The following is a 23232-nucleotide window of genomic DNA, read 5'->3' as shown; positions in this document are numbered from 1 at the left end:
AAGAGTTCATATCATAATAAAGGAGCATGGATTACTGCAAGGGTCAAATGGCAAATAATGGTTGAGAAAAGGAAAAGCTAACAGGTGTCTGAAAACTCCAAGGCTTTTATAATTGAATGGTTTAAAAATGAATGAGCAGAGATTAGCATGTGAATCTCTGGACTAGGTAAGGAAGACGTGCATTCAAATGTGAGTGGGCACCATCCAATCTGCTGGGGCCCTGGAGAGAACAAAACAGAGAAGAGGCAAACATGTTGATCTGTTGTGCTGAGGAGGAAAATGGCGGATAAGGGGACAGGACTAACGTGCAGCTCCCACATGGATGGACAGAACAGCGTGTGGCGATGTGTTTAGTCTCCTTAAAAGGTATCCAACAAAACTAAGCTTCATAAATGAAGGAGAGAGATCTATGCTGAGAATTTGCCACTACCAAGCCAGCACTATAAGAAATGCTGAAAGGAGTTCTAAATCTTTGTTTTTTCTTTTTTTGAGATGGAATCTTGCTCTGTGGCCCAGGCTGGAATGCAGTGGTACGATCTTGGCTCACTGCGACCTCTGCCTAATGGGTTCAAGTGATTTTTGTACCTCAGCCTCCTGAGTAGCTGGGATTATAGGGGCTTACCAACATGCCCGGCTAATTTTTGTATTTTTTGTAGAGATGGGGTTTTGCCATGTTGGCCAGGCTGGTCTTGAACTCCTGACTTCAGGTGATGCCTGCCTGGGCCTCCCAAAGTGCTGGCGTGAGCCACTACACTCAGCCTAGGAATTCTAAATCTTGAAACAAAACCTTGAAGTACACCAAAACACAGCCTTCTTAAAACCTAAATCTCACAGGGCCTATAAAATAACACAATTAAAAAACAACAAAATCAAAGTATTCAAGCAACAACTAGCATGATGAATGGAACAGTACCTCACATCTCAAATACTAACGTTGGATGTAAATGGCCTAAATGCTCCTCTTAAAAGATACAGAATGTCAGATTGGACCACCAACCAAGAATCTGCTGTGTTCAGGAGACTCACCTAACACATAAGGACTCACATAAACTTAAGGTAAAGGGGTGGGAAAAGATATTCCATGCAAATGGAAACCAAAAGCAAGCAGGAGTAGCTATTCTTATATCAGACAAAACAGACTTTAAAGCAACAACAGTTAAAAAAAAAGAGGGACATTACATACTAGTAAAACGATTAGTCCAACAAGAAATATCATAATCCAAAATATATATGCACCTACCACCAGAGCTCCCTAATTTATAAAACCATTACTACTAGACCTATGAAATTAGATAGATGGCAACACAATAATAGTGGGTGACTTCAATACTCCACTGACAGCCCTAGACAGGGTCATCAAGACAGAAAGTCAACAAAGAAACAATGGACTTAAACTATACCCTAGAACAAATGGACTTAACAGATACTTACGGAACATTCTACCCAAAAACTGCAGAATATACATTATTTTCATCAGCACACGGAGCATTCTCAAGGATAGACCATATGGTAGGCCACAAAACAAGTCTCAATAAACTTAAGAAAACTAAAATTGTATCAAGTACCCTCTCACACCACAGTGGAATACAATTGGAAATTAACTCCAAAAGGAACCCTCAAAACTATATACAAATACATGGAAATTTAATAATCTGCTCTTGAATGATCTTTGTGTCAACAATGAAATCAAGATGGAAATTAAAGTATTTTTTGAACTGAACAATAGTGACACAACCCATCAAAACCTATGTGATACAGCAAAAGTGGCACTACATTTAGTAAGTTCACAGCATTAAATGTCTACATCAAAAAGTCTGAAAGAGCATAAACAATCTAAGCTCACACCTCAAGGAACTAGAGAAACAAGAAAAAAATCAAACTCAAACCCAGCAGAAGAAAAGAAATAACAAAGATCAGAGCAGAACTAAATAAAACTGAAACACTACAAAAGATAAATGAAACAAAAAGCTGGTTCTGTGGAAAAATAAAGAAAATTGGTAGACCATTAGCAAGATTAACCAAAAAAAGAAGAGAGAAGATCCGAATAAGCTCAATTAGAGATGAAATGGGAGATACTACAACCGATACCACAGAAATACAAAAGATCATTTAAGGCTACTATGAACACCTTTATGCACAAAAACTAGAAAACCTAGAGAAAAATGGATAAATTCCTGGAAATATACAACCCTTCTAGATTAAACCAGAAAGAAATAGAAACTCTGAACAGACCAATAACAAGTAGCATGACTGAAACAGTAATAAAAAAATTCCCAACAAAACAAAGTCCAGGACCAGATGGATTCACAGCTGAATTCTATCAGACATTCAGAGAACTGGTACCAATCCTACTGAAACTATTCCAAAAGTTAGGGAAAGAGGGAATCCTCCCTAAATCATTCAATGAAGCCAAGATCACCCTAATTCCAAAATCAGGAAATGACATAACAAAAGAAAACTACAGACCAACATTCCTGATGAACACAGATGCAAAAAACCCTCAACAAAATACTAGCTAACTGACTCCAACAGCATATCAAAAAGATAATACACCATGATCAAGTGGGTTTCTTGCCAGGGATCTAGGGCTGGTTTAACATACGCCAAGTCCATAAATATGATACACCACATAAACAATTAAAAACAAAAACCATATGATCATCTCAATAGATGCAGAAAAAGCATTTGACAAAATCAAGCATCCTTTATGATTAAAACCCTCAGCAAAATTGGCATGGAAGGGACGTACCTTAAAAATAATGAAAGCCATCTGTGATAAACCCATAGCCAACATTATACTTAACAGGGAAAAGTTGAAAGCATTCCCCCTGAGAACTGGAACAAGACAAGGATGCCCACTTTCACCACTTCTATTCAACATAGTACTGGAAATCCTAGCCAGTGCAACTGGACAAGAGAAAGAAAGAAAGGGCATTCATATCAGTAAAGAGGAAGTCAAACTGTCGCTATTCACCGATGATATGATAGTATACCTAGAAAACCCTAAAGACTCATCCAAAAAGATCCTAGATCTGATAAATAAATTCAGCAAAGTTTCAGGATACAAAATCAATGTATGCAAACCAGTAGCACTGCTATACACCAACAGCAACCAAGCTGAGAATCAAATCAATTACTCAACCCCCCTTACAACACCTGCCAAAATAATAATAATAATAATAATAATAATACTTAGGAATGTACCTAATCAAGGAGGTGAAAGATCTCTAAAAGGAAAACTACAAAACACCGCTGAAAGAAACCATAGACACACACAAATGGAAACACATCCCATATTCATGGATGGGTAGAATCAGTATTGTGAAAATGACCATACTGCCAAAAGCAATCTATAAATTTAATGTAATTCCCATCAAAATGCCATCATCGTTCTTCACAGAACTAGGAAAAAACAATCCTGAAATTCATATGGAACAAAATAAGAGCCTGCATAGCCAAGCAAGACTAAACAAAAAGAACAAATCTGAAGGCATCTCATTACCCGACTTCAAACTATACTACTAGGCTATTGTTACCAAAATAGCATGGTACTTGTACAAAAACAGGCATGTAGACCAATGGAACAGAACAGAGAACCCAGAAATAAAGTCAAATACTTTGAACCATCTGATCTTCGACAAAGTAAACTAAAACAAAGTGGGGAAAGGACACCCTATTGAACCAATGGTGGTGGGATAACTGGCAAGCCACATGTAGGAGAATTAAACTGGATCCTCATTTCTCACCTTATGCAGAAAACTCAAGATGGATCGAAGACCTAAAGCTAAGACCTGAAACTATAAAAATTCTAGAAGATAATATTGGAAAAACTCTTCTAGACATTGGCTTAAGCAGAGTTCATGACCAAGAACCTAAATGCAAATGCAACAAAAACAAATAGATGGGACTTAATTAAGCTAAAAAGCTTCTGCATAGCAAAATAAATAATCAGCAGAGTAAACAGACAACCCACAGAGTGGGACAAAATCTTTGTAAACTATGCATCCGAGAAAGGACTAATGTCCAGAATCTATAAGGAACTCAAAAAAGTCAGCAAGAATAAAACAATCCCATCAAAAAGTGGGCTAAAGATATGAACAGACAATTCTCAAAAGATATACAAATGGTCAAGAAACATGAAGAAGTGCTCAACATCCCTAATTATCAGGGAAATGCAAATCAAAGCCACAGTGCAATACCACCTTACTCCTGCAAGAATGGCCGTAATTTAAAAATAAAAAAAATTTCAGATGTTGGCATGGATGTGGTAATAACGGAACACTTCTACACTGCTGGTGGGAATGTAAACTAGTACAACCACTATGGTAAACAGTATGGAGAGTCCTTAAGGAACTGAAAGTAGAACTATCATTTGATCTCGCAATCCCGCCACTGGGTACTACCCAGAGGAAAATAAGTTATTATATAAAAAAGACACTTAAACACACACATTTATAGTAGCACAATCTGCAACTGCAAAAATATGGAACCAACCTAAATGCCCATCAACTAATGAGTAGATAAAGAAAATATGGTATACATATACCATGGAATGCTACTCATCCATAAAAAGGAGAGAAATAATGGCATTTGCGGCAACCTGAATAGAACTGGAGACCATTATTCTAAGTGAAGTAATTCAGGAATGGAAAACCAAACATTCTATATTCTCAGTTATAAATGGGAGCTAAGCAATGAGGATGCAAAGGCTTAAGAATGATATAATGGACACCGGGGACTTGGGGGGAAGAGTGGGAGGCAGTGGGGGATAAGAGTACACATTGGGTGCAGTGTACTGCTTGAGTGATGAGTGCACCAAAATCTCAGAAATCACTACTAAAGAACTTACCCAGGTAACCAAACACCCTACCTGTTCTCCAAAAACAATTGAAATAATGATAACAAATTTTTAAAAAGTGAATGAAAAGATGATCTAGAGATATTTGAATGCGAGAAACAATTCAAAATGTGGAAAATAATTTCCACTTAACATCTTTCTTAAAAAGAACCCCCACCACCCCTGAATTTTATTAACTAAATTTAGGAGAGTTCATTTCCCAAAATGATAATGACACCCTTCACATGGACACTGCTTTTAAAAGATATTAAATTCATTTTCTTACCTTGAAATGAGCCAGCAAAGTCAAAATCATCTGTACCTTTTCTCTTGCTTCTCTTAGTACTGACTTTGGAGTGGACTTCAAGCTCTGTTACACGAAAAAATTTGCTATTAAGCAACTGAAAAACAATAGGACTGGAAAATATTACTCCAAGATATGCTAAAATCTTTATTCTGATGGTAAGGCACTATACTGCTATTCCATGTGGGTTTTGTAATTCCACTAGCATAGGCTTGAGGACAGACTGAGAGCAAGACTCTAAGAATTGGCACAGTTCTAATATTTTGTGCAAGTACAAAATTTTTTAAACAGCTTCATTAATAAGACCAAATAATATAAAACCCCTTAAAACAAGAAACTTCTCCTGTGGTTCAGAATAAGTAGAAGAATGTTGGGCAGGCATGTGCATGCTGGAGGTATGTGGAAGGACAGAAAGGTCAGACAACAGTCTAGAGACAATTCTGGGTGTTCTTTGCTAATTTACAACAAGATAAAATATTCACCTTCATCTATGCTGGGCTATGATGAATACTGATTAACTTTTATAAACTGCTAATTACTATTAAAAAATGGCAGCATTCAGCTCAACATGTATTGTACAGAGAAGCTAGTTGCTGGTTAAAGTAAAAGTCCAAAACTCAAAAAGCTGCTTAAAAGAAAACACACGTAACACACAATAAAAACCCTTCAGCTCCAAACAAGAAGGGAAAAGGTCCTTTTAAGTTTCTGGCTGACATGAGTATTAATTTAAACACAGGGCTATATTAAAAACCTTTAGCAGAAAAACAAACTTAAGGCTAAGAAAGTGAGGAAGATACAGTTTATGACTTATTTTAAAAAATGCTTACCTGGAATGCTCTCACTTTCATCATCTAACACATCCATGAATGTTCCTCCATCTTCATCAACTTCAGCAAATTCTTCATCATCCATACTTCCTAAAGAAACTTCATCATCATCCAGGTTGCCAAGTTCATCATCACTACCTTCTGAATCTTCATCTAATGTGTTATCCTTAGCTCTTTTTGTTTTCTTTTTCACATTGCTGGAAAAAAACACAACTTGTAATACAAGAGGAGGCAGTATTTTCTAAAGTAGTGTTTTGTTGACTACTAGGGCAGTAGGCTATTAAATGACTTAGAAGGAGAAAGCTTTGCAGACTGCTCAGAGTAAATAATAATGTGCTTTATAAAGGTCAAAGATGAAGGTACTGTATCCACTTCCCAAACTTACTTGAATACATTTCCCCTTTATCATATAGTTCTGTGGTCTACTGTTCTGAGGGACAACAATTTGGGAAATGCTAGAATAGGGAGGAGAAGATAGAAGTATGTTACCCAGCAAAATCCATATCATCCTTTCCAGAGCTGAAACAGTTATCATCTTCAAATGTGTCTGCCAGAGAATATAGAAATTGTGAGATACAACAAAGAGTGACAAGCTTGACATACATCTTGTATCTGAATCAATTATTCTAACAGTCATGATTCTGCTGTTTATGACAAGTGAACACCAAAACAATATAAATGTTACTGTTGCTAGTGTGTCTTAGTAATGTGTAAAAACCTGTGAAATACTGATCTTAGTTAAATCCCAAAACTAAAGAAGGATCCAGTTAATTTTGGCTCTTTCTACAGTTCTTTTATGGAATGAGGATAAATATCAAATAAAATGATATTTAGCAATTGTAATCCTTTTTACTCTATTAGAACTACTTAAGTGCTAATTTTTAATAGGTGTGATACGATATGTAACATCTCATGCTTGTAATTCCAGCACTTTGGGAGGCTGAGGTGGAGTGATCATCAGCCTGGGCAACATGGCAAGACCCTATCTCTATTAAAAAAACAAACAAACAAACAAACAAAAAAAACAAAAACAAACTAGCCGAGCATCATGGCATGTACCTGTAGTCCCAGCTACCGGTGGGGCTGAGGCAGGAAAATTGCCGGAGCCCAGAAGGTCTAGGCTGCAGGGCTGCAGTGAGTTGTGATTGTGCCACTGCACTCCAGCCTGGGAGACAGAGAGAGCCTGTCTCAAAACAAACAAACAAAAACCCCAAAAAACAACAACAAAAAAATATGTAACGTGAAATCAGTGTAAGTCTTTCCAATTTACCATGTTTTTTGTTTAAGTCTATTAAGTTTCAATCAAAATTTCTCTAGCTCTGTGGATTAAAGATAAAAAAGATCAAACAGTAGACTATTGCTATCAATTAGTACTGATATACTATAATAGATTATGAATAGTAAAAAGGATTTCTATTTCACATGAGATTTGGCTGTGACAATGAATAGACTTAAGCAAATATAAATGTTTTCTTATATGGACTATCCAAAGCACAAATCATGTATTTTTCTGGTGCAAATGTGGGTGAATTACCATATATCATAAAAATATTTCTTTGTTTTTTTTTTGAGACAGGGTTTCACTCTGTCACCCAGGCTAGAGTGCAGTGGCGTAATCTTGGCTCACTGCAACCTCTGACTCCTGGATTCAAGAGAGTCTCGTGCCTCTGCTTCTCGCGTAGCTGGGACTACAGGTGCATGCCACCATGCCCAGCTCATTTTTTTGGGTTTTTGGTAGAGACAGGGTTTCACCATATTGGCCAGGCTGGTCTCGAACTCCTGACCTCAAACGATCTTCCTGCCTCGGCCTGCCAAAGTGCTGGGATTACAGGTGTGAGCCACAGCGCCTGGCCCCAAATATTTCTTAATCTTCCACTGTGATTTGCATGATATTCTTAGCTAAATGATTTTTTAAAACTAAGGCCACTTCTCCCACTAATGTTCCATGGTCTATTAACACATAGTAGTAGATTATTTTACAAAGAGTCAACAAAACAAATTACCAATCAGCTCTTCAAATTCTTCATCATCCACGTCTTCTATACTTTCTTCATCTGCATCCCGTTTTTGTTTCTCTTTAACAGCAACTTTTTTATAATACCTATGATATTCATGTTATATATTTGACAATTTTATTAAAGGTCTAATCTTACTATAATCAAAGCACCTATGACCAGTGGCAAACCGCAACTGTAAAATCTTAAGTATACTCAATTGGAAATAAATGACTGAAATCTGTATCCAATATATAGAAAACAGTTTAACTCAATAAAAAGTAGCTGGAATCTTTTAAGTGTAATACATTTCAAAGATAATATTTTATCAGCCCTATTCTTTTTTTTGAGACGGAGTCTCGCTCTGTCGCCCAGGCTGGAGTGCAGTGGCGCAATCTCGGCTCACTGCAAGCTCCGCCTCCCGGGTTCACGCCATTCTCCTGCCTCAGCCTCTCCGAGTAGCTGGGACTACAGGCGCCCGCCACCACGCCCGGCTAATTTTTTGTATTTTTTAGTAGAGACGGGGTTTCACCGTGGTCTCGATCTCCTGACCTCATGATCCGCCCGCCTCGGCCTCCCAAAGTGCTGGGATTACAAGCGTGAGCCACCGCGCCCGGCCTTATCAGCCCTATTCTTATATTAGAATACAGCAAAACTTAGCCATTTACAGATGTAATCAAACCCTCAAAATTATTCATTCTAAATGATTTTAAAAAACAAGCCAAATCAAACCTAATTAACCACTCAACCAGATGAGATAAGAGGTACTTTACTATCATAAGGCATTAGGTTATGATACTAGTTGGTTTAGGACTTATTTCTATAGCAGTGCACTGAATTTTTCTGAATCCATTCTAAGGGCCATGGTCTGGATAAATTACCCATGAGTTATCACTATATTAAACTTAGATTTTAAAGTATTATATTAAAATCTATATTAAAGGTAGATTTTAAGCCTATAAAGAAAATTATTATAAAAGGAAATTAAAGGCTAAATTCCAAAAAGTCAGAAGCATAAAACAAAATTTATATACTAAATTAACAAAACTCCCAAATTTACTTTAGTTTTACTAAGATATATTAAGATTAGCAAAATGACTGACTCGTAAATTTTCTTAACAAACATAGACATATCCTTTGATCTTTCCAAAATATGCTGATTAGATTTCATAAAATGAAGCATTTAAAACTAAGGCCACTTCTCCCACTAATGTTCCATGGTCTATTAACACATAGTAGTAGATTATTGAACTAGTAGATTATTTCATAAAATAAAGCATTTTATGAAATCTAAAAATTTAAATTTTAGCAGTTTCCCCAAATGAAACTATATTATGTATAGTACCTGTGGAAAAACACTTCATCCACTGGTATTTGGCTTTCTTCTTTTGCAAGGAACTCCTTACTGTTCACTACAAAAATAAATTTAAACATTTTAACAATATAGCAATCCCCTTTACATTACTCAAGCTCTTAAGACAAAATACAGCATAATCTGTAATTCTAAAAATCACAGAATTGTGAGGAAGGTAGACAGAAGGGACCCTGGAGTGCAAGGGACAATCTCTGAAAAAGTCTGGAGAAGACCCAATGTTTGAAACTTCAGTGGCTACAGCATAAAGTAGGCAGTACATAGCTGTCAGTGCGGTTACAGTGAAATAACAGGGTTCTCTTACTGTTGTTCAATTGCATCCAGGACCCAACTTTCAAGAGAAATAAAAAATTCAAAGAGTTATTTTAATAAATAATCACTTTAAACTTGTCATTTTCAGCTCAAAAAATGACAAGCTTGCCATTAATGCTTGCCATTCTGGGAATAAACAGGAAGTAAACAGAGTTTTCCTTTATACTGAGGAAAACTAAGAAATAAGGAACTACAAGAAATTAGTTTTACCTCTTCAGAATAAAAATAGCTGACTCCTCCTGAGTAAAAGGAGATTTGGCTTTTAATTCTAACTTACTAACTGTGGGTAAGTCCTTTTATGTCTCTGGACCTCTGTGAAGTAAGTCACTGGAAATTAAATGATCTATAAGGTCTAATTTAATCCTAGTCTCCGAACAAAAGGGAGATGAGATATGGTATGCAAAGAAATGTCTGCTTCGAATAGAACAACAGACTCAGATTCCAAAGATGGCTAGCAAATATAGAAGTAGGTTATTAAGTTTAAAATGATGCTCTGTGACAAAACCAGCTGTGGGTTTTTGTGCTGCTAAGCTAATATTAGAGAGCTTTAAGATGGTCTGAATTGTAAGCAATAATAATTATATACATAGGGGTTGTTGATGAAGCTATGGATGATAAAATGGTGATAACTGTCAAAGCTGGGTGATGGTAATGGGGGGGTTCATCATACTATTTTGTTTACTTTGGATATGTTTCAAATTTGCTGTAATAAAGTTAACAACAACAACAACAACAAAAGGCCCAGTCAGATACAGTAGATTTAAGAATACCTATTCTTGGAAAAAAAGATGGATAATGTCTTTGATGCTCAGGTTTTATTCTGATAAATTAGAACAAAGAATAACACAATTTACGCATCTTTGTCTTATATTGTGTTTTCAGTTTCAACTGTCTAAGCTTTATACTTACCAGGAAGATGACGAATATCCTTAATAAAATGTTTTCTTTTCGGCTGCATCACAACACTATCTGTGTTTTCTGAAATGTAAAATTATGACAGTATAATGCAAAACCTAGTTATTAGCTCATATTGTTTATTATGTATTAAAAATGAAAGCGAAATAATTCACTAAATGGAAGCATACCTTTGCCTTTATGGGGCTTTGGATTTCGGTATACAAATCGATCCAAAAATCTCATTAGAGTGAAATCCTGCAGTGGGTCCCCTGAATACTGAATATAGTTTCCCTGAAAAGTGGAGGGGGGATTTAAAAACTTAATTCAAATTATATCTATTTCATCCAGGTAAGAAAAAAGAAGAAAAAGATAATTTCTATTACACCGTATTGAAGATACAAATATGCAATAAATGACTCTTCAAATATCTCTCTCATGTACATTATACTTAAAAAATTAAACACACAGATACATATACATACACATTCTAGGATGTAATGTTGATTTGATGGATAGACTAATATTAATAATGTAGGCCATCTAACCATTAATCAGGAACTAAACCCTGAAGTGGCAAACACAGCAAATGGGAAAGTGAGGCAGTCTTTCTCCAGGAGAGGAGCTAGAAGGTAATAAATAAATAACCGCTGTGGCTTTCAATGTCTTATTGCTTCTACTCATCTCAGAGTGGGAGAAGTTATCTGCTACTCTGTATGAAACAAGTCACTGCTCCTTTATACAAGCAGTAAAATGTACAAGATTCTCTCTGTTAGAGAAAACAGTGTATGATCAATTATTGATTATCTAAAATGATACTTTTTTTTCTTATTTCTCATCTTTGGATTTATTTTAGACTCACCTGAAGGATGGTCTTTGCAAAAAGGGCCACGGAGGGATGAAAATGCACAGATAACTAAAAAGAAAAATGTGAATAATATCAATATTTCTAAGGTCGATTCTTAGTATATTTATAGCTTATTTAAGAAAACTGGGCTGCGTATGGTGGCTCACACCTGTAATTCCAGCACTTTGGGAGGCTCAGGCAGTCAGATTGCTTGAGCCCAGAAGTTGAGACTGGGCTGGGCAATATGGCGAAACCCACGTCTACAAAAAGTACAAAAATAGTTTGGGCGTGATGGTGCGTGCACGCCTGTACTCCCAGCTACTCAGGAGGCTAAAGTGGGAGGATTGCCTGGGCCCAGGAGGTCGAGGCTGCAGTGAGCTGAGATGGCGCCACTGCACTCCAGCCTGGGTGACAGAGTGAGACTCTATTTCAACAACAACAAAAAACAAAATGCAAAAATTTGAAATTTAAGCCAATACATTAAAAAAGTGATTCTCAAAACATTTTGGTCTCAGGACCATTTCCTACATTTAAAAACCAAAAATTTCATCAGTTTCTATTTAACAGGGTTATATCTACAGACACCTATGTTATAAAAATAAACAGAAAAATTGTAAATACTTATAGGTCCATTAAAAATAACAATAAAGTGGCCGGGTGCGGTGGCTCATGCCTGTAATCCCAGGACTTTGGGAGGCTGAGGCGGGCGGATCACAAGGTCAGGAGATCAAGACCATCCTGGCTAACACGGTGAAACCCCGTCTCCACTAAAAATACAAAAAATTAGCTGGGCATGGTGGCGGGCGCCTGTAGTCCCAGCTACTTGGGAGGCTGAGGCAGGAGAATGGCGTGAACCTGGGAGGCGGAACTTGGAGTGAGCTGAGATGGTGCCACTGCACTCTGGCCTGGGCGACAGAGCAAGACTCCATCTCAAAACAAACAAACAAAAAACAATAAAGCTACTACATACTAATAAGTAGCATATTTATGAAAAATAATTATGCGGCCAGGCGTGGTGGCTCACGCCTGTAATCCCAGCATTTTGGGAGGCCAAGGCGGGCGGATCATGAGGTCAGGAGATCGAGACCATCCTGGCTAACACGGTGAAACCCTGCCTCTACTAAAAATACACAAAATCAGCTGGGCGTGGTGGTGTGCGCCTGTAGTCCCAGCTACTCGGGGGGCTGAGGCAGGAGGATGGTGTGAACCCGGGAGGCGGAGCTTGCAGTGAGCTGAGATCGCGCCACCGCACTCCAGCCTGGGAGCCAGAGCGAGACTCTGTCTCAAAAAAAAAAAAAAAAAAAAAGAAAAATAATTATGCTTCGGGACGAAATATATAGCAAGTGGTATTATTTTACAGTTTTGCAAATCTCTTTAATGTCTGGCTTAGCAGAAGAGAGTGGATTATTTCATCTGCTTCTGTATTCCATGTTGAAATATACAATCTGGCCTGACACGTGTAGAAGATAGTCTTTCACATAGCTGTGAATTTTCTTCTTTAGTACTATACCAAAACCAAAGATAGTTGTAATATGGAATCCGAAACCCATATTCAATTGGCTTTTGGTACTTGCTACTTAAAATTATTTGGTTTACTTTGAATCAATCATTTATTCACTCAAGAATTTGTAACATTCAGGTGGCACAGTGGCTCACGCCTGTAATCCCAGCACTTTGGGAGGCTGAGGTAGGTGGACCACCTGAAGTCAGGAGTTCGAGACCAGCCTGGACAACATGGCAAAACACTGTCTGTGCTAAAAATAAAAAAATTAGCTGGGCATGGTGGCATGCTCCTGTAATCCCAGCTACTCAGGAGGTAGTGGCTGCAGTGAGCCGAGATCACGCCACTGCATTCCAGTATGGGCGACAGAACCTTCTCGTCTCAAAAAAAAAAAAAAAAAAAAAAGAATTTGTAATAATTGTGCATTGGTCATTGGAAAAATACCGTATGCGGTCCTTCCAAACATTGGCACATTTCGTTATATTTTACCACAAAAATCACATTGTTAGAACCGCTGATTTCATCAGTAAAGTTTTACAAATTGAGAAACTGTCAAGCTCAAGGTGGTGGTTACAAGATTTTTAAAACTTTAATCTTTGCTCGAAAGCTTTATTTTTGAATTTTATTGCTGACAACAAATACTGCCAGCTTTTTTGTTTCATTCATTTTCAAGAAAATATCTCCCAAATACGTAAACCTGAATTACTAGTTTGTCAGTCAGTCTTTCATGAAAGAGCAGCTAGATGAGCTTGCAACAACTGGTAAGCACTTGTCCTTGAGACACGTGACAACCTTCACGCTATAGGGAGGCAGCAGAGGTATGTTACGCATACTTGCTATGTATGCACACGAAATACTAAAAAGACATGTTACTTTAAGGTCAAGATACTAAAATCAATAATTCTCCCTGTGTCATCATTCTTAAGTTATACTGGCTTTTTTTTTTTTAACTGCACATATGTGGCAGTGATGAATATAATGACTTCTGATGCAGCTTGATGCTGTCTTTATTCAGGATAAGCTGCAGCAGTTTTACCCATCATTTCTTTTATAGTATCAGTGCCACCGTCAACACAGTGATGAAAACAAATAATGTACTGGTATTACTATGAAAAGAGCTGTAACCTGGCCGACTCACTAAAAAGGTATCAGGAACTCTTAAGGGTCTGGCCGCACTTTGAGAATAGCTGCATAAGATACTTACTGGCTTCACACAAAAAGTCACAGAAAGGTTATTAGAAATATGAATTCCTCTTACAAATTCAGAAAAGTAACTTTATTTGCAAAAAATTTTATTACAAAACTTTTCAGAGATATCTAATGAATAAAGCAAAATTCATCCATTTTCTCAACTCTATATGCAATAATCTACCTACGAAAAGCAACAGTTATAACCCATGTATAATAACATCCTTATTTTACATGCACACTTAAGATTTTCTACAAAATGAACACTTCACATAGTATCTTCCCCCAAATGTGGACTTTTAATGTTTATTAATGCTTATAATTATCATAAAAAAACAAAAACTTCAAGGCATTACATCCTCAAGGGCAAAAATATATAGCATAGGCCGGGCACAGTGGCTCACGCCTGTAATCCCAGCACTTTGGGAGGCCGAGGCGGGCAGAGCACAAGGTCAGGAGATCAAGACCGTCCTGGCCAACATGGTGAAACCCTGTCTCTACTAAAAATACAAAAATTAGCTGGGCGTGGTGGTGGGCGCCTGTAATCCCAGCTACTTGGGAGGCTGAGCCAGGAGAACGGCTTGAACCTGGGAGGCAGAGGTTACAGTGAGCCAAGATCATGCCACTGCACTCCAGCCTGGTGACAGAGGAAGACTCTGTCTCAAAAAAAAAAAAAAAAAAAAATATATATATATATATAGCATATATGAATAAAAGACAATTTGAAATTATTTTACCTTTTTGAGTTCCCAAAGACTTGTATTTTCAGCTCCACAGAACAGAGGGTTTCTACTGAATGGATCGTATTTATTTAACTGTTTCCCACCTAGGAATAACAAAAAAAAAAATACGATTTCTCAAATTCTTTCTTCCTAGCCCAAGGGGTCATTAAAAGCACCACCATTAATATTCTCAACAGATATCTCCAACATTCTTACTTGGCCAAGCAACCTAGATTAAAAACTCTGAGCTCCCTCAAGAATTTGTCTTGGTACTTGAGCTAGCATCTGCTCTTGAATAAAGCAGGGAACATGTTTATCCCAAACACCAAAAGCTTTCTTTAAGGCCAGGTGCAGTGGCTCATACCTGTAATCACAGCACTTAGGGAGGCTGAGGCCAGTGGATCATTTGAGTCCAGGAGTTCGAGACCAGCCTGGGCAAAATGGTGAAACCCCATCTCTTACAAAAAATACAACAAAAAAACTAGCCAGGTGTGGTGGTGTGTGCCTGTAGTCCCAGCTATTCGGGAGACTGAGGTGGGAGGATAACTTGAGCCCAGGAGACGGGAGTTGCAGTGAACCAAGATCATGCCATTGTGATCCAGCCTTTGTGACACGGCACGACCCTGACTCAAAAGTAAGTAAGTAAAAGCTCCCTTCAAAACTTCTTCAAAACTTCTCCCTTGGCTGGGCACAATGGCTCATGCCTATAATCCCAGCACTTTGGGAGGCCAAGGTGGAAAGGCTGCTTGAGTCCAAGAGTTCGAGACCAGCCTGCGCAACAGAGTGGGATTTCGTCTCTACAAAAAATACAACTAGCCAGACCTGGTGGCACGAGCCTGTAGTCCTGGCTACCTGGGAGGCTGAGGTGTGAGGATCGCTTGAGTTCAGGATTTTGAGGCTGCAGTGAGCCATAATGGCCCACTGTACTCCAGCATGGCCTGGGTGACATAGTGAGACCCTGTCTCAAAAAAACAAAAACCAAACCAAAAAACCCCAAACTTCTCCCTTTTCTAAATGGCAACAAAAGGTGCCCATTATGGGGTCAAAGAGGTTGGAAACGTTAAGATGGAAATAATCTGAAGATGAACTAGGTCTAAAGTCTTTTGGAGCTTTAGAGTGCTTCAAATATTTGTCATGAAAGTATGCCCAGAAATAATTCTCACTTGGAACAGGTCTGACATTATCTTCATGTTTTTAGAAACTCAGGATTAAAAAAATTTCCAACAAAGATTTTCAGAACAAACTAGGAACTAACTACCTTCCAACACACACGCTCTTCATCCTTCTAAAGGATTATTCTCAGTTTAGTCTTCAGGGGAACTGATGGATTCTTCTCAAACTTTTCTGGCGGCTATCAGACTTCTCTTTTGTACTTCACAAACTGAAATTTGTAGGTGAATTAATTTGACTGTGAGTCCCAAAGCAAGTTGAAGAAATGGGTCTGGCACCACATTTCTCGAACCTCAAGGCTGGTGTTTTCTTCACAGCCTCAAATGAAGAGGCTGCATTTCTAAGATTTTTTTTTACTCTAACATTCTATTAATAGACTTTTAATTTAGTTTGGTGTGTGTATAGAAAATCACTTAAAGTTTCTATCTTGAACCGAAAGTTTTCTATCCCTAAAACATTACTTTAAGAAACTGTGGGCCAGGTACAGTGGCTCATGCCTGTAATCCCAGCACTTTGGGAGGCTGAGGCAGGCAGATCACCTGAGGTCAGGAGTTTGAGACCAGCCTGGCCAACATGGTGAAACTCCACCTCTACTAAAAATACAAAAATTAGCCAGGTGTGGTGGCACATGCCTGTAATCCCAGCTACTTGGGAGGCTGAGGCAGGAGAATCACTTGAACCCGGGAGGCAGAGGTTGCAGTGAGCCGAGATCACGCCTCTGCATTCCAGCCTGGGCAACAGAGTGAGACTCTGTCTCAATAAATAAATAAATAAGTAAATAAAATGGTAGAATGCTAGTTTCTATGAAAATCAAAGAGAAACAAACGCCCTGGTTTAAAAATTCAAGAGAATAAAGATGAAAAAAACTCACCTTTCAAATTATCAAAGTGCACCCAGGAAGCAACCTCCGGTTTTTTGGTTTCTATATCAGTTTCAGGAACTGTTTCCTCTGTCTCAAGTTTTTTCACTATCTCTGTTTCTTTGTCTGCATCAGTGAATTTTTCCATGTCTTCATCATCATTTGCATCAACAAAATTTTCTTCATCATCAGACTCCTAACAAAAGCATAGTTTCATAAATCTACACAAATCAACTGGAAGTTGCAATAAAGTCTGTGCTCCATTATGTGATGTAGTTTTACTTATTGCAACTCTGGTGAAACATGAAAGTTCTAATAAAGTAAAATGATGGCTATCAATGGTATTTAAACAAGAGAGGAGACCACATCCTTATTTCTAAACATAACACAGTTAAGTTTTGAGCTAAGAACCCCTGAGCCTTAGGGACTCTAATACTTGAAAACAATTAGCCCTCAAGTAAATTTCTGACTTGTAAATAACCCTATGAGGTAGGTACTATTATTATTTCCATTCCATTGTTAAGGAAGAAGACTTAAGAGGTCTACTAAGTTTTATAGTCTTCCAAATCGCATATAATGGTAGCTTCTAGTATAGTACAGTTTATTGCAAGTAGAAGAGTTGAGCAACATGCCCACCTAGTAAACTGTACAGCTGGTACTAAAATCTAGGTTTGTCCTATTCCAGAACTCACACTCATATGCTCCAGAGAACTAGGTTACTGTCATTTGAAGCAAAGAAAAACAAAACAAAAACAACCAATATATTTCAGCACCCACTCAATTTAAAAAGCAGTTGTAAAATATACCGGATGATCATCTAGTTGGCTTCTTAAACCTGGTTTTGCTTTAAGGATCTCAGACACAAGATATAAAGCTCCACATATAAATGGTGGCATCTGTTGACAAGTAACTTGAAGTAACCTCTTCACAAAAGCCTTCACCCGGCGCAACACAATGTCAGCTTTCAGAGACTTGTAGACAAGGTTAAGAAACATAGCTTGCTTGGAACACGTCATCAACCCTGGATCCAACATCTTCCTGCAAAACAAAACCAAGGTCAAATATTTATGTATAAAACCATCTCCACAACCAATGGTTAGATATTAGAAATAGCTACTAACCTCATCTTAGTCAGGGATAACTTTGCTGCTTATTTTAGAACAAGAGACCCTGCCCTAAGAGGTAAGATGGAAGTCAATGACCAGAAAAGGATGATGATGGCACCAGGAAAAACCAACAACAACAGCCATAGGAATAAGCATTTTTGAGTGTGTGGTTTTCTTCTCTTTTCCAAGTGTTTTTCTGTTTTCTATATCAACAGGGCACAGCCCTAACAGTATTTATAGAACCCCACCAGAAAAGCTAATCTAAAACCAGATAGTGAAAACTGACCCATGAAAGCAGAACATTAGAAGATTTGGGTTTTTGTCCTTGTATAACTACCTACTAGCAGGGGGACCAGAGGCTGCCTCTTTATGATTTTAGTGAAGACCATAGATGAACAGCAGAAAATTAAATTCTAAGGACTTCAGAGAATCTCTAGTCCAATGTCATACACGCTATTTTCACTGCCCAGAGTGCTTCTCTCCAACTCTCTGCATGTCCACAGTATCCAAAATTGGTTCTTCTGTTAGTCTCTCAGTCCCATGTGTGTGTTCTTCATAGTTTCACAAACTTGGTTTTCCTGCCTTTCCCAAGGTCCAATGAAATAGGGATTATGCCTGTGTTATTCACTGTTGTAACCCCAGTGCCTGGCAGTTAATACTTTTACATGACAGTTTTCGAAATACTTGAACCTATTTAGCTGTTATGTGCTTGTCTCTCCCTAATGTCTGTCTTCTGTAGGCTGCTCTACTCTGATCTCATAATACTTTAAAAATTCCCTATCCTAGGTGCGGAATCCTACACATGTCCCCAACCGGTCTAGACCTGCAGATATTAGGACACCCAGAATTAACACAATCCTCCAGATTAGCTATATTAACACCTGGAATCATTACTTCCTTTGTGTTAAGCATTTCCATTAATTTTTTCCTACTAATACTAGAAATGAAAAATACTTAAGCTTGTGAAGCACTTTCCTATTCCTCTGAATACTCTGGGAAATATCACCCTTTTGGTAATATTCTGGGATATTCTGGATTATTCAATTTTCTCTCTTTACATTTAAATTTTCCAACATTTCCATCCATTTTGCAATTTATTTTTAGGCATAAATTCCATCTCACATCAACAGAAACATCTGAGAAGAATTTAGAGACATGTCTCTATCATTTCATGAAATATTTTCCTAATGTTTTGATAAATGTTTTTGTAAACCAAATCATGTCATTTCTTTTATCCCTCAATTAACTAGGGGTTTTCTTAATGTGAAGGATTCTTAATAAAACCAAGAGCCAACAAACACTTTAAGAAGGCCTAAAGGCCTGTTAAGAAACTTCATCTGTGAGAGCTTTTGGCAAATAGTAATTTCAAAAACTTAAAAATTTACCCTTCCTCAGGATGTTAGACTATGATGTTAAATAGAGACAGAAAAATGTTTTCTAATAGATTCCAAACACTTTCTAAAAATTAAAAATGCCTATGACCATCAAAAGTTCAAAATAATCAAACCACCCCCCTTCAAAACAAACAAACTAACAAAAACACAAACAAAAACAAAACTCAAGATCCTGAAACCTCTACATTTTCAGCCTTGGAACTCTTTTCAAATTAACAATGTTAAGTATGTTACTTCAAAGAGTTGTGGAAAGGCTTCTGAGAGTCTTTTCAGTGGACCAGAGCAATCAGTGCTATGAAATGTCATGAACTCTACAGCAAGTGGACCTGGACTTGCCACCTAACTTGGTCTCTTAATATCTGTGTGACCTTGCATAAATTATTGTACCTCACAGATTGGAGAGCTGTTAAGAGGATTAAACTAAAGAAACATGGATGAGTATCAGTAATAAGGCTAGCAGCCAACATTTCACATAGCACTATGTGTTAGGCACTGTTAAGCACTTAATATACATAGAAAGATTACATGGGTTAACACACATAACCTCCCAACCTTCATTAAAGCCCCAGTTCTGTCACTTACAAGCTGTAGAACCTTGTGCAAGTTTCAAAATCTTCATAATAATCATATGAGATAGGTGCTTTTCTCTCCATCCTACAGACAAATCCACTTAGGGATGATAACATGGGATGAATTATGTCTACCAATAGGTTTTTAGTGGGGATCAAGTAATTTGCCCAAAATTACACAGAAAACTAATGGCAGGGACTCAAACCCGGGTGGCGTGGCTTAAGTCTAAGATACTAACCACTACTCCACATTTTCTCACAAGATATATCTATGTAAAAATATAAAAATGGATCAGAAGGAAATATATTAATTTCTTGAACACAGTTGCTATGTTCGATTGTCTCTTAAACAGCTCCAAACTGTTTACACATTGCTGAAAATATGATGCCTCAATGGGTGAGTTGCAAAATTCAGTAAAGAAAATCTTAATCTCCATTAAAAAACAACAAAAAACCCCCTGCACCCTGCACCCCCCAAAACTCTCTACTTAACATACTTTGTTTACCACAGCTCCCCTCTCTGCCACCTCCCCCAGTATGAATGTGAGCGCCTCCAGGGGTGGGATTTCTGTTCGCTATGCCTCCTGTGCACCTAGAGCATGGCACCATACTGCAGGCACTCAGAAAATATTTGTTGAATGAGTTACTGCGTGAATGCATTCAACTGTGTGAAAGACAGCAGGGAAAAGATATAGGACTGAGGAGAATGGGAAGACCGAAAACTGCAATTATATCTGCAATTTTATTTCTTTAATATCCCAAAAGATTTAAAACAAATACAGCAAAATGTTAATTCTGAAATACTAGGTGGTAGATATGAATGATTCTTTTGGGTATTTTTCTGTATTTTACAACTTCTCAAAATGAAAAATGTATTCGAAGCATCTAATATCATTTGTGCCCATCAGGGAAACAAAGATTAAGTGACTTACTTGAAGGTGGCGAGTAGCAAGCTGCTGAGGGGGCCTAAAACCAAATTTTCTAACTCTTTCTCTTGCCCCACAGAGGGCACTGCTTGTGCTGTACTACATCAAGTTATTATTTCATGTCTCATATTGGAAGGGTATGTTCTTACCTGTATAATGCTGTGTAATATCGATCCGATATTGTCTGCTGAGAATTCATTACTTGGAAAAGCAACATTAAAGCCTGCACACTGGTATTAAAATTCACAATATGCAACACTTTAAACAGTGTGTCAATCTGCTCTCTCACTTTGTCATCACCAGTCTGGGAATAAGGGTATGCCCTATTCACACCTGTTAAAAGGGCACTAAGCATTTTTGATTCAATATCTTTTTTTTTGACACAAGTCCGAAAAAAGCAAAAGTAAACAGTTATTAATTTGTTAGCCAGTTCACTTTCTTCATGGGACAGAGCCATTTGATTTAAAAAGCAAATTGAGTAATATTGAGCTTTGGAGCTGATATTTGAGCGGAAGAGTAGCCTTTCTACTTCACCAGACACAACTCCTTTCATATTGGGATGTTTACAAAGTAATGTCTCTAACAGATGGGATGCTTTTGTGGCAATTCTGTTCTGAGGATCTCCCAGTTTATTTACCACTTGCACAAGAAGAGCCTTTTCTTCCTCAGGCTTGTTACAAAGCAGCTCATGAGCCACGGTAAGGGCTCGAGTTTTAGTGGTTACTAATGTATCATGACTCAAAGTTTCTAAGACCTGCACAAATTCAGCCACTAAGTGTTTCAGCTGGTGTTCAAAATACCATACTATCAGTCTTCTATCTCTTGAGTCCTTGTTGCCACTGGACAACTGTTCCAGTTTGTCAAAAGGATGCTGGCTGAAAATCCTCAGCTTCCGATTGTCTGGCAAAAGGTCTGTGATAAGCAATTCTTTGAAAGTATCCAAGGCCATAAGGCACTGCTGTTTGCTGCCCTTCTTTTTAACAAGGTTCACAAGAGTTTCTACAAACTGAAGTGTGTGAACGGCATCATCCTGAATAAGAAGAATCATGGCTGCCATCCTGTCACCTAGTGTCCCCGATGACACAATTGCCTTCATCCAGGTAGAAGAGGCTCCCTTTTGACTATTCGTCTTACTTTTGAATAAGTTGATTTCATGCTCATACAGCTTCTGAGCAAGGGTTTTGTACTTAGATACAACATCCTGAGGCTGGGGTTTCAAAGAATATTCATTGCTATACTCCAGATCATACCATTTGCCTCCAGGCTTAAGTAACAAAGTCTGTCTCTCAAAAAATTCAAAGGCGTTCTGTTTATCTTTCTTTACTTTTGGTGCGGTACTGCCATTCTCATCAGAATGTGGTTCTGGCCTATTCTTATTTTTCACCTTATTAACTGATGTCCTTTGACTTTCTGCTGCATTTTTATTATTTATTTTAGGTATTTTTACTTCTTTTTTACTGGAATTTTCTTTTTCAGCTGGTTCATCTTCTTCAATTAAGCAAGCTTTTGTATACTTCGCCAAATTAAGATTTTGAATAAATGTTTCCAATTCACCTTGATGAAGGTCATCAATTGCTCCTTTTTTGCCTCCATCTATCACTTCCTCATTCTCATCCAAAGTAGCCAGCATAAGGTAATCTTGCTGCATTAAAAACATAAGTTAAAAATACATTACAAATGTGAAGAATAAAACCATAAAATAACAGGAAACACAACATAATTTTAAAAATAATTTCAAAACTGGAAAAATCTTTTCAAATTTGACATAAAACTCAGGGTCCACAAAGGAAAGGATAAGTAAATTTATCTTTCTCTCTCTTTCTTTTACACACACACACACACACACACACACACACACATGCACATACACTTTTTATTTCGATATAGAAAAAAATACAAATTATAAATTGGAAAAAAAAATACAAGCAATTCCTATCAAAGTAAAAAAATACAAGCAATTCCTATCCTTTTGATGTAGGAAAAAAATACAAATTATAAATTGGAAAAAAAAATACAAGCAGTTCGTATCTTAATATAAGTTTCTACACATCAGTAAGTGACAACCCAAAAGAAAAATGTGCAAAGGATATGAACAGTTCATAGAAAAAAAGGGTTCTTTAAGAATATGAAAAGATGTTCAACCTCACTGAGATTTGGAGAAATCCACATTCAAACCACAATGATACATCCATCTTTTAATTTATCAGATGAGCAAAGATACACTGCAAGACGAGCAAGATACAATGACAGGTGATGCTGGGGAAGGGGTGGGGGAAACGGCACTTTCATACATGGTCGATGTGAGTGTAAACTGACACAACCTCCATGGAGGACAATTTGTCAACTCCAATCACGACTATTGAATACAAGGCACACATCTGTTGACCCAGCAGCTTTATTTCTAAAAATT

General features: G+C 37.6%; 1 protein-coding gene across 1 annotated transcript in view; it reads right to left on the bottom strand.

Annotated features, from left to right (window-relative positions):
- The window catches only part of CEBPZ (CCAAT enhancer binding protein zeta), a 29325-nt gene that overhangs the window by 4333 nt on the left and 1760 nt on the right, over nucleotides 1-23232 (bottom strand). Inside the window, exons 2-13 of the mRNA XM_032178263.2 lie at nucleotides 20972-22464; nucleotides 17634-17865; nucleotides 16840-17023; nucleotides 14814-14902; nucleotides 11403-11456; nucleotides 10732-10834; nucleotides 10556-10624; nucleotides 9308-9374; nucleotides 7972-8069; nucleotides 6458-6515; nucleotides 5969-6165; nucleotides 5124-5207 (exon numbers count right to left, since the gene is read on the bottom strand). Of these exons, the coding sequence (XP_032034154.1) occupies nucleotides 5124-5207; nucleotides 5969-6165; nucleotides 6458-6515; nucleotides 7972-8069; nucleotides 9308-9374; nucleotides 10556-10624; nucleotides 10732-10834; nucleotides 11403-11456; nucleotides 14814-14902; nucleotides 16840-17023; nucleotides 17634-17865; nucleotides 20972-22464 (2728 nt within the window). The remainder of the gene's footprint in view (nucleotides 1-5123; nucleotides 5208-5968; nucleotides 6166-6457; nucleotides 6516-7971; nucleotides 8070-9307; nucleotides 9375-10555; nucleotides 10625-10731; nucleotides 10835-11402; nucleotides 11457-14813; nucleotides 14903-16839; nucleotides 17024-17633; nucleotides 17866-20971; nucleotides 22465-23232) is intronic.

Source organism: Hylobates moloch, unplaced genomic scaffold (assembly GCF_009828535.3).
Source record: "Hylobates moloch isolate HMO894 unplaced genomic scaffold, HMol_V3 SCAFFOLD_15, whole genome shotgun sequence".
Lineage (NCBI taxonomy): Eukaryota > Metazoa > Chordata > Mammalia > Primates > Hylobatidae > Hylobates > Hylobates moloch.
Note: the sequence above shows the minus strand (reverse complement) of the source record. Positions and strands in the feature narration are given on the sequence as shown.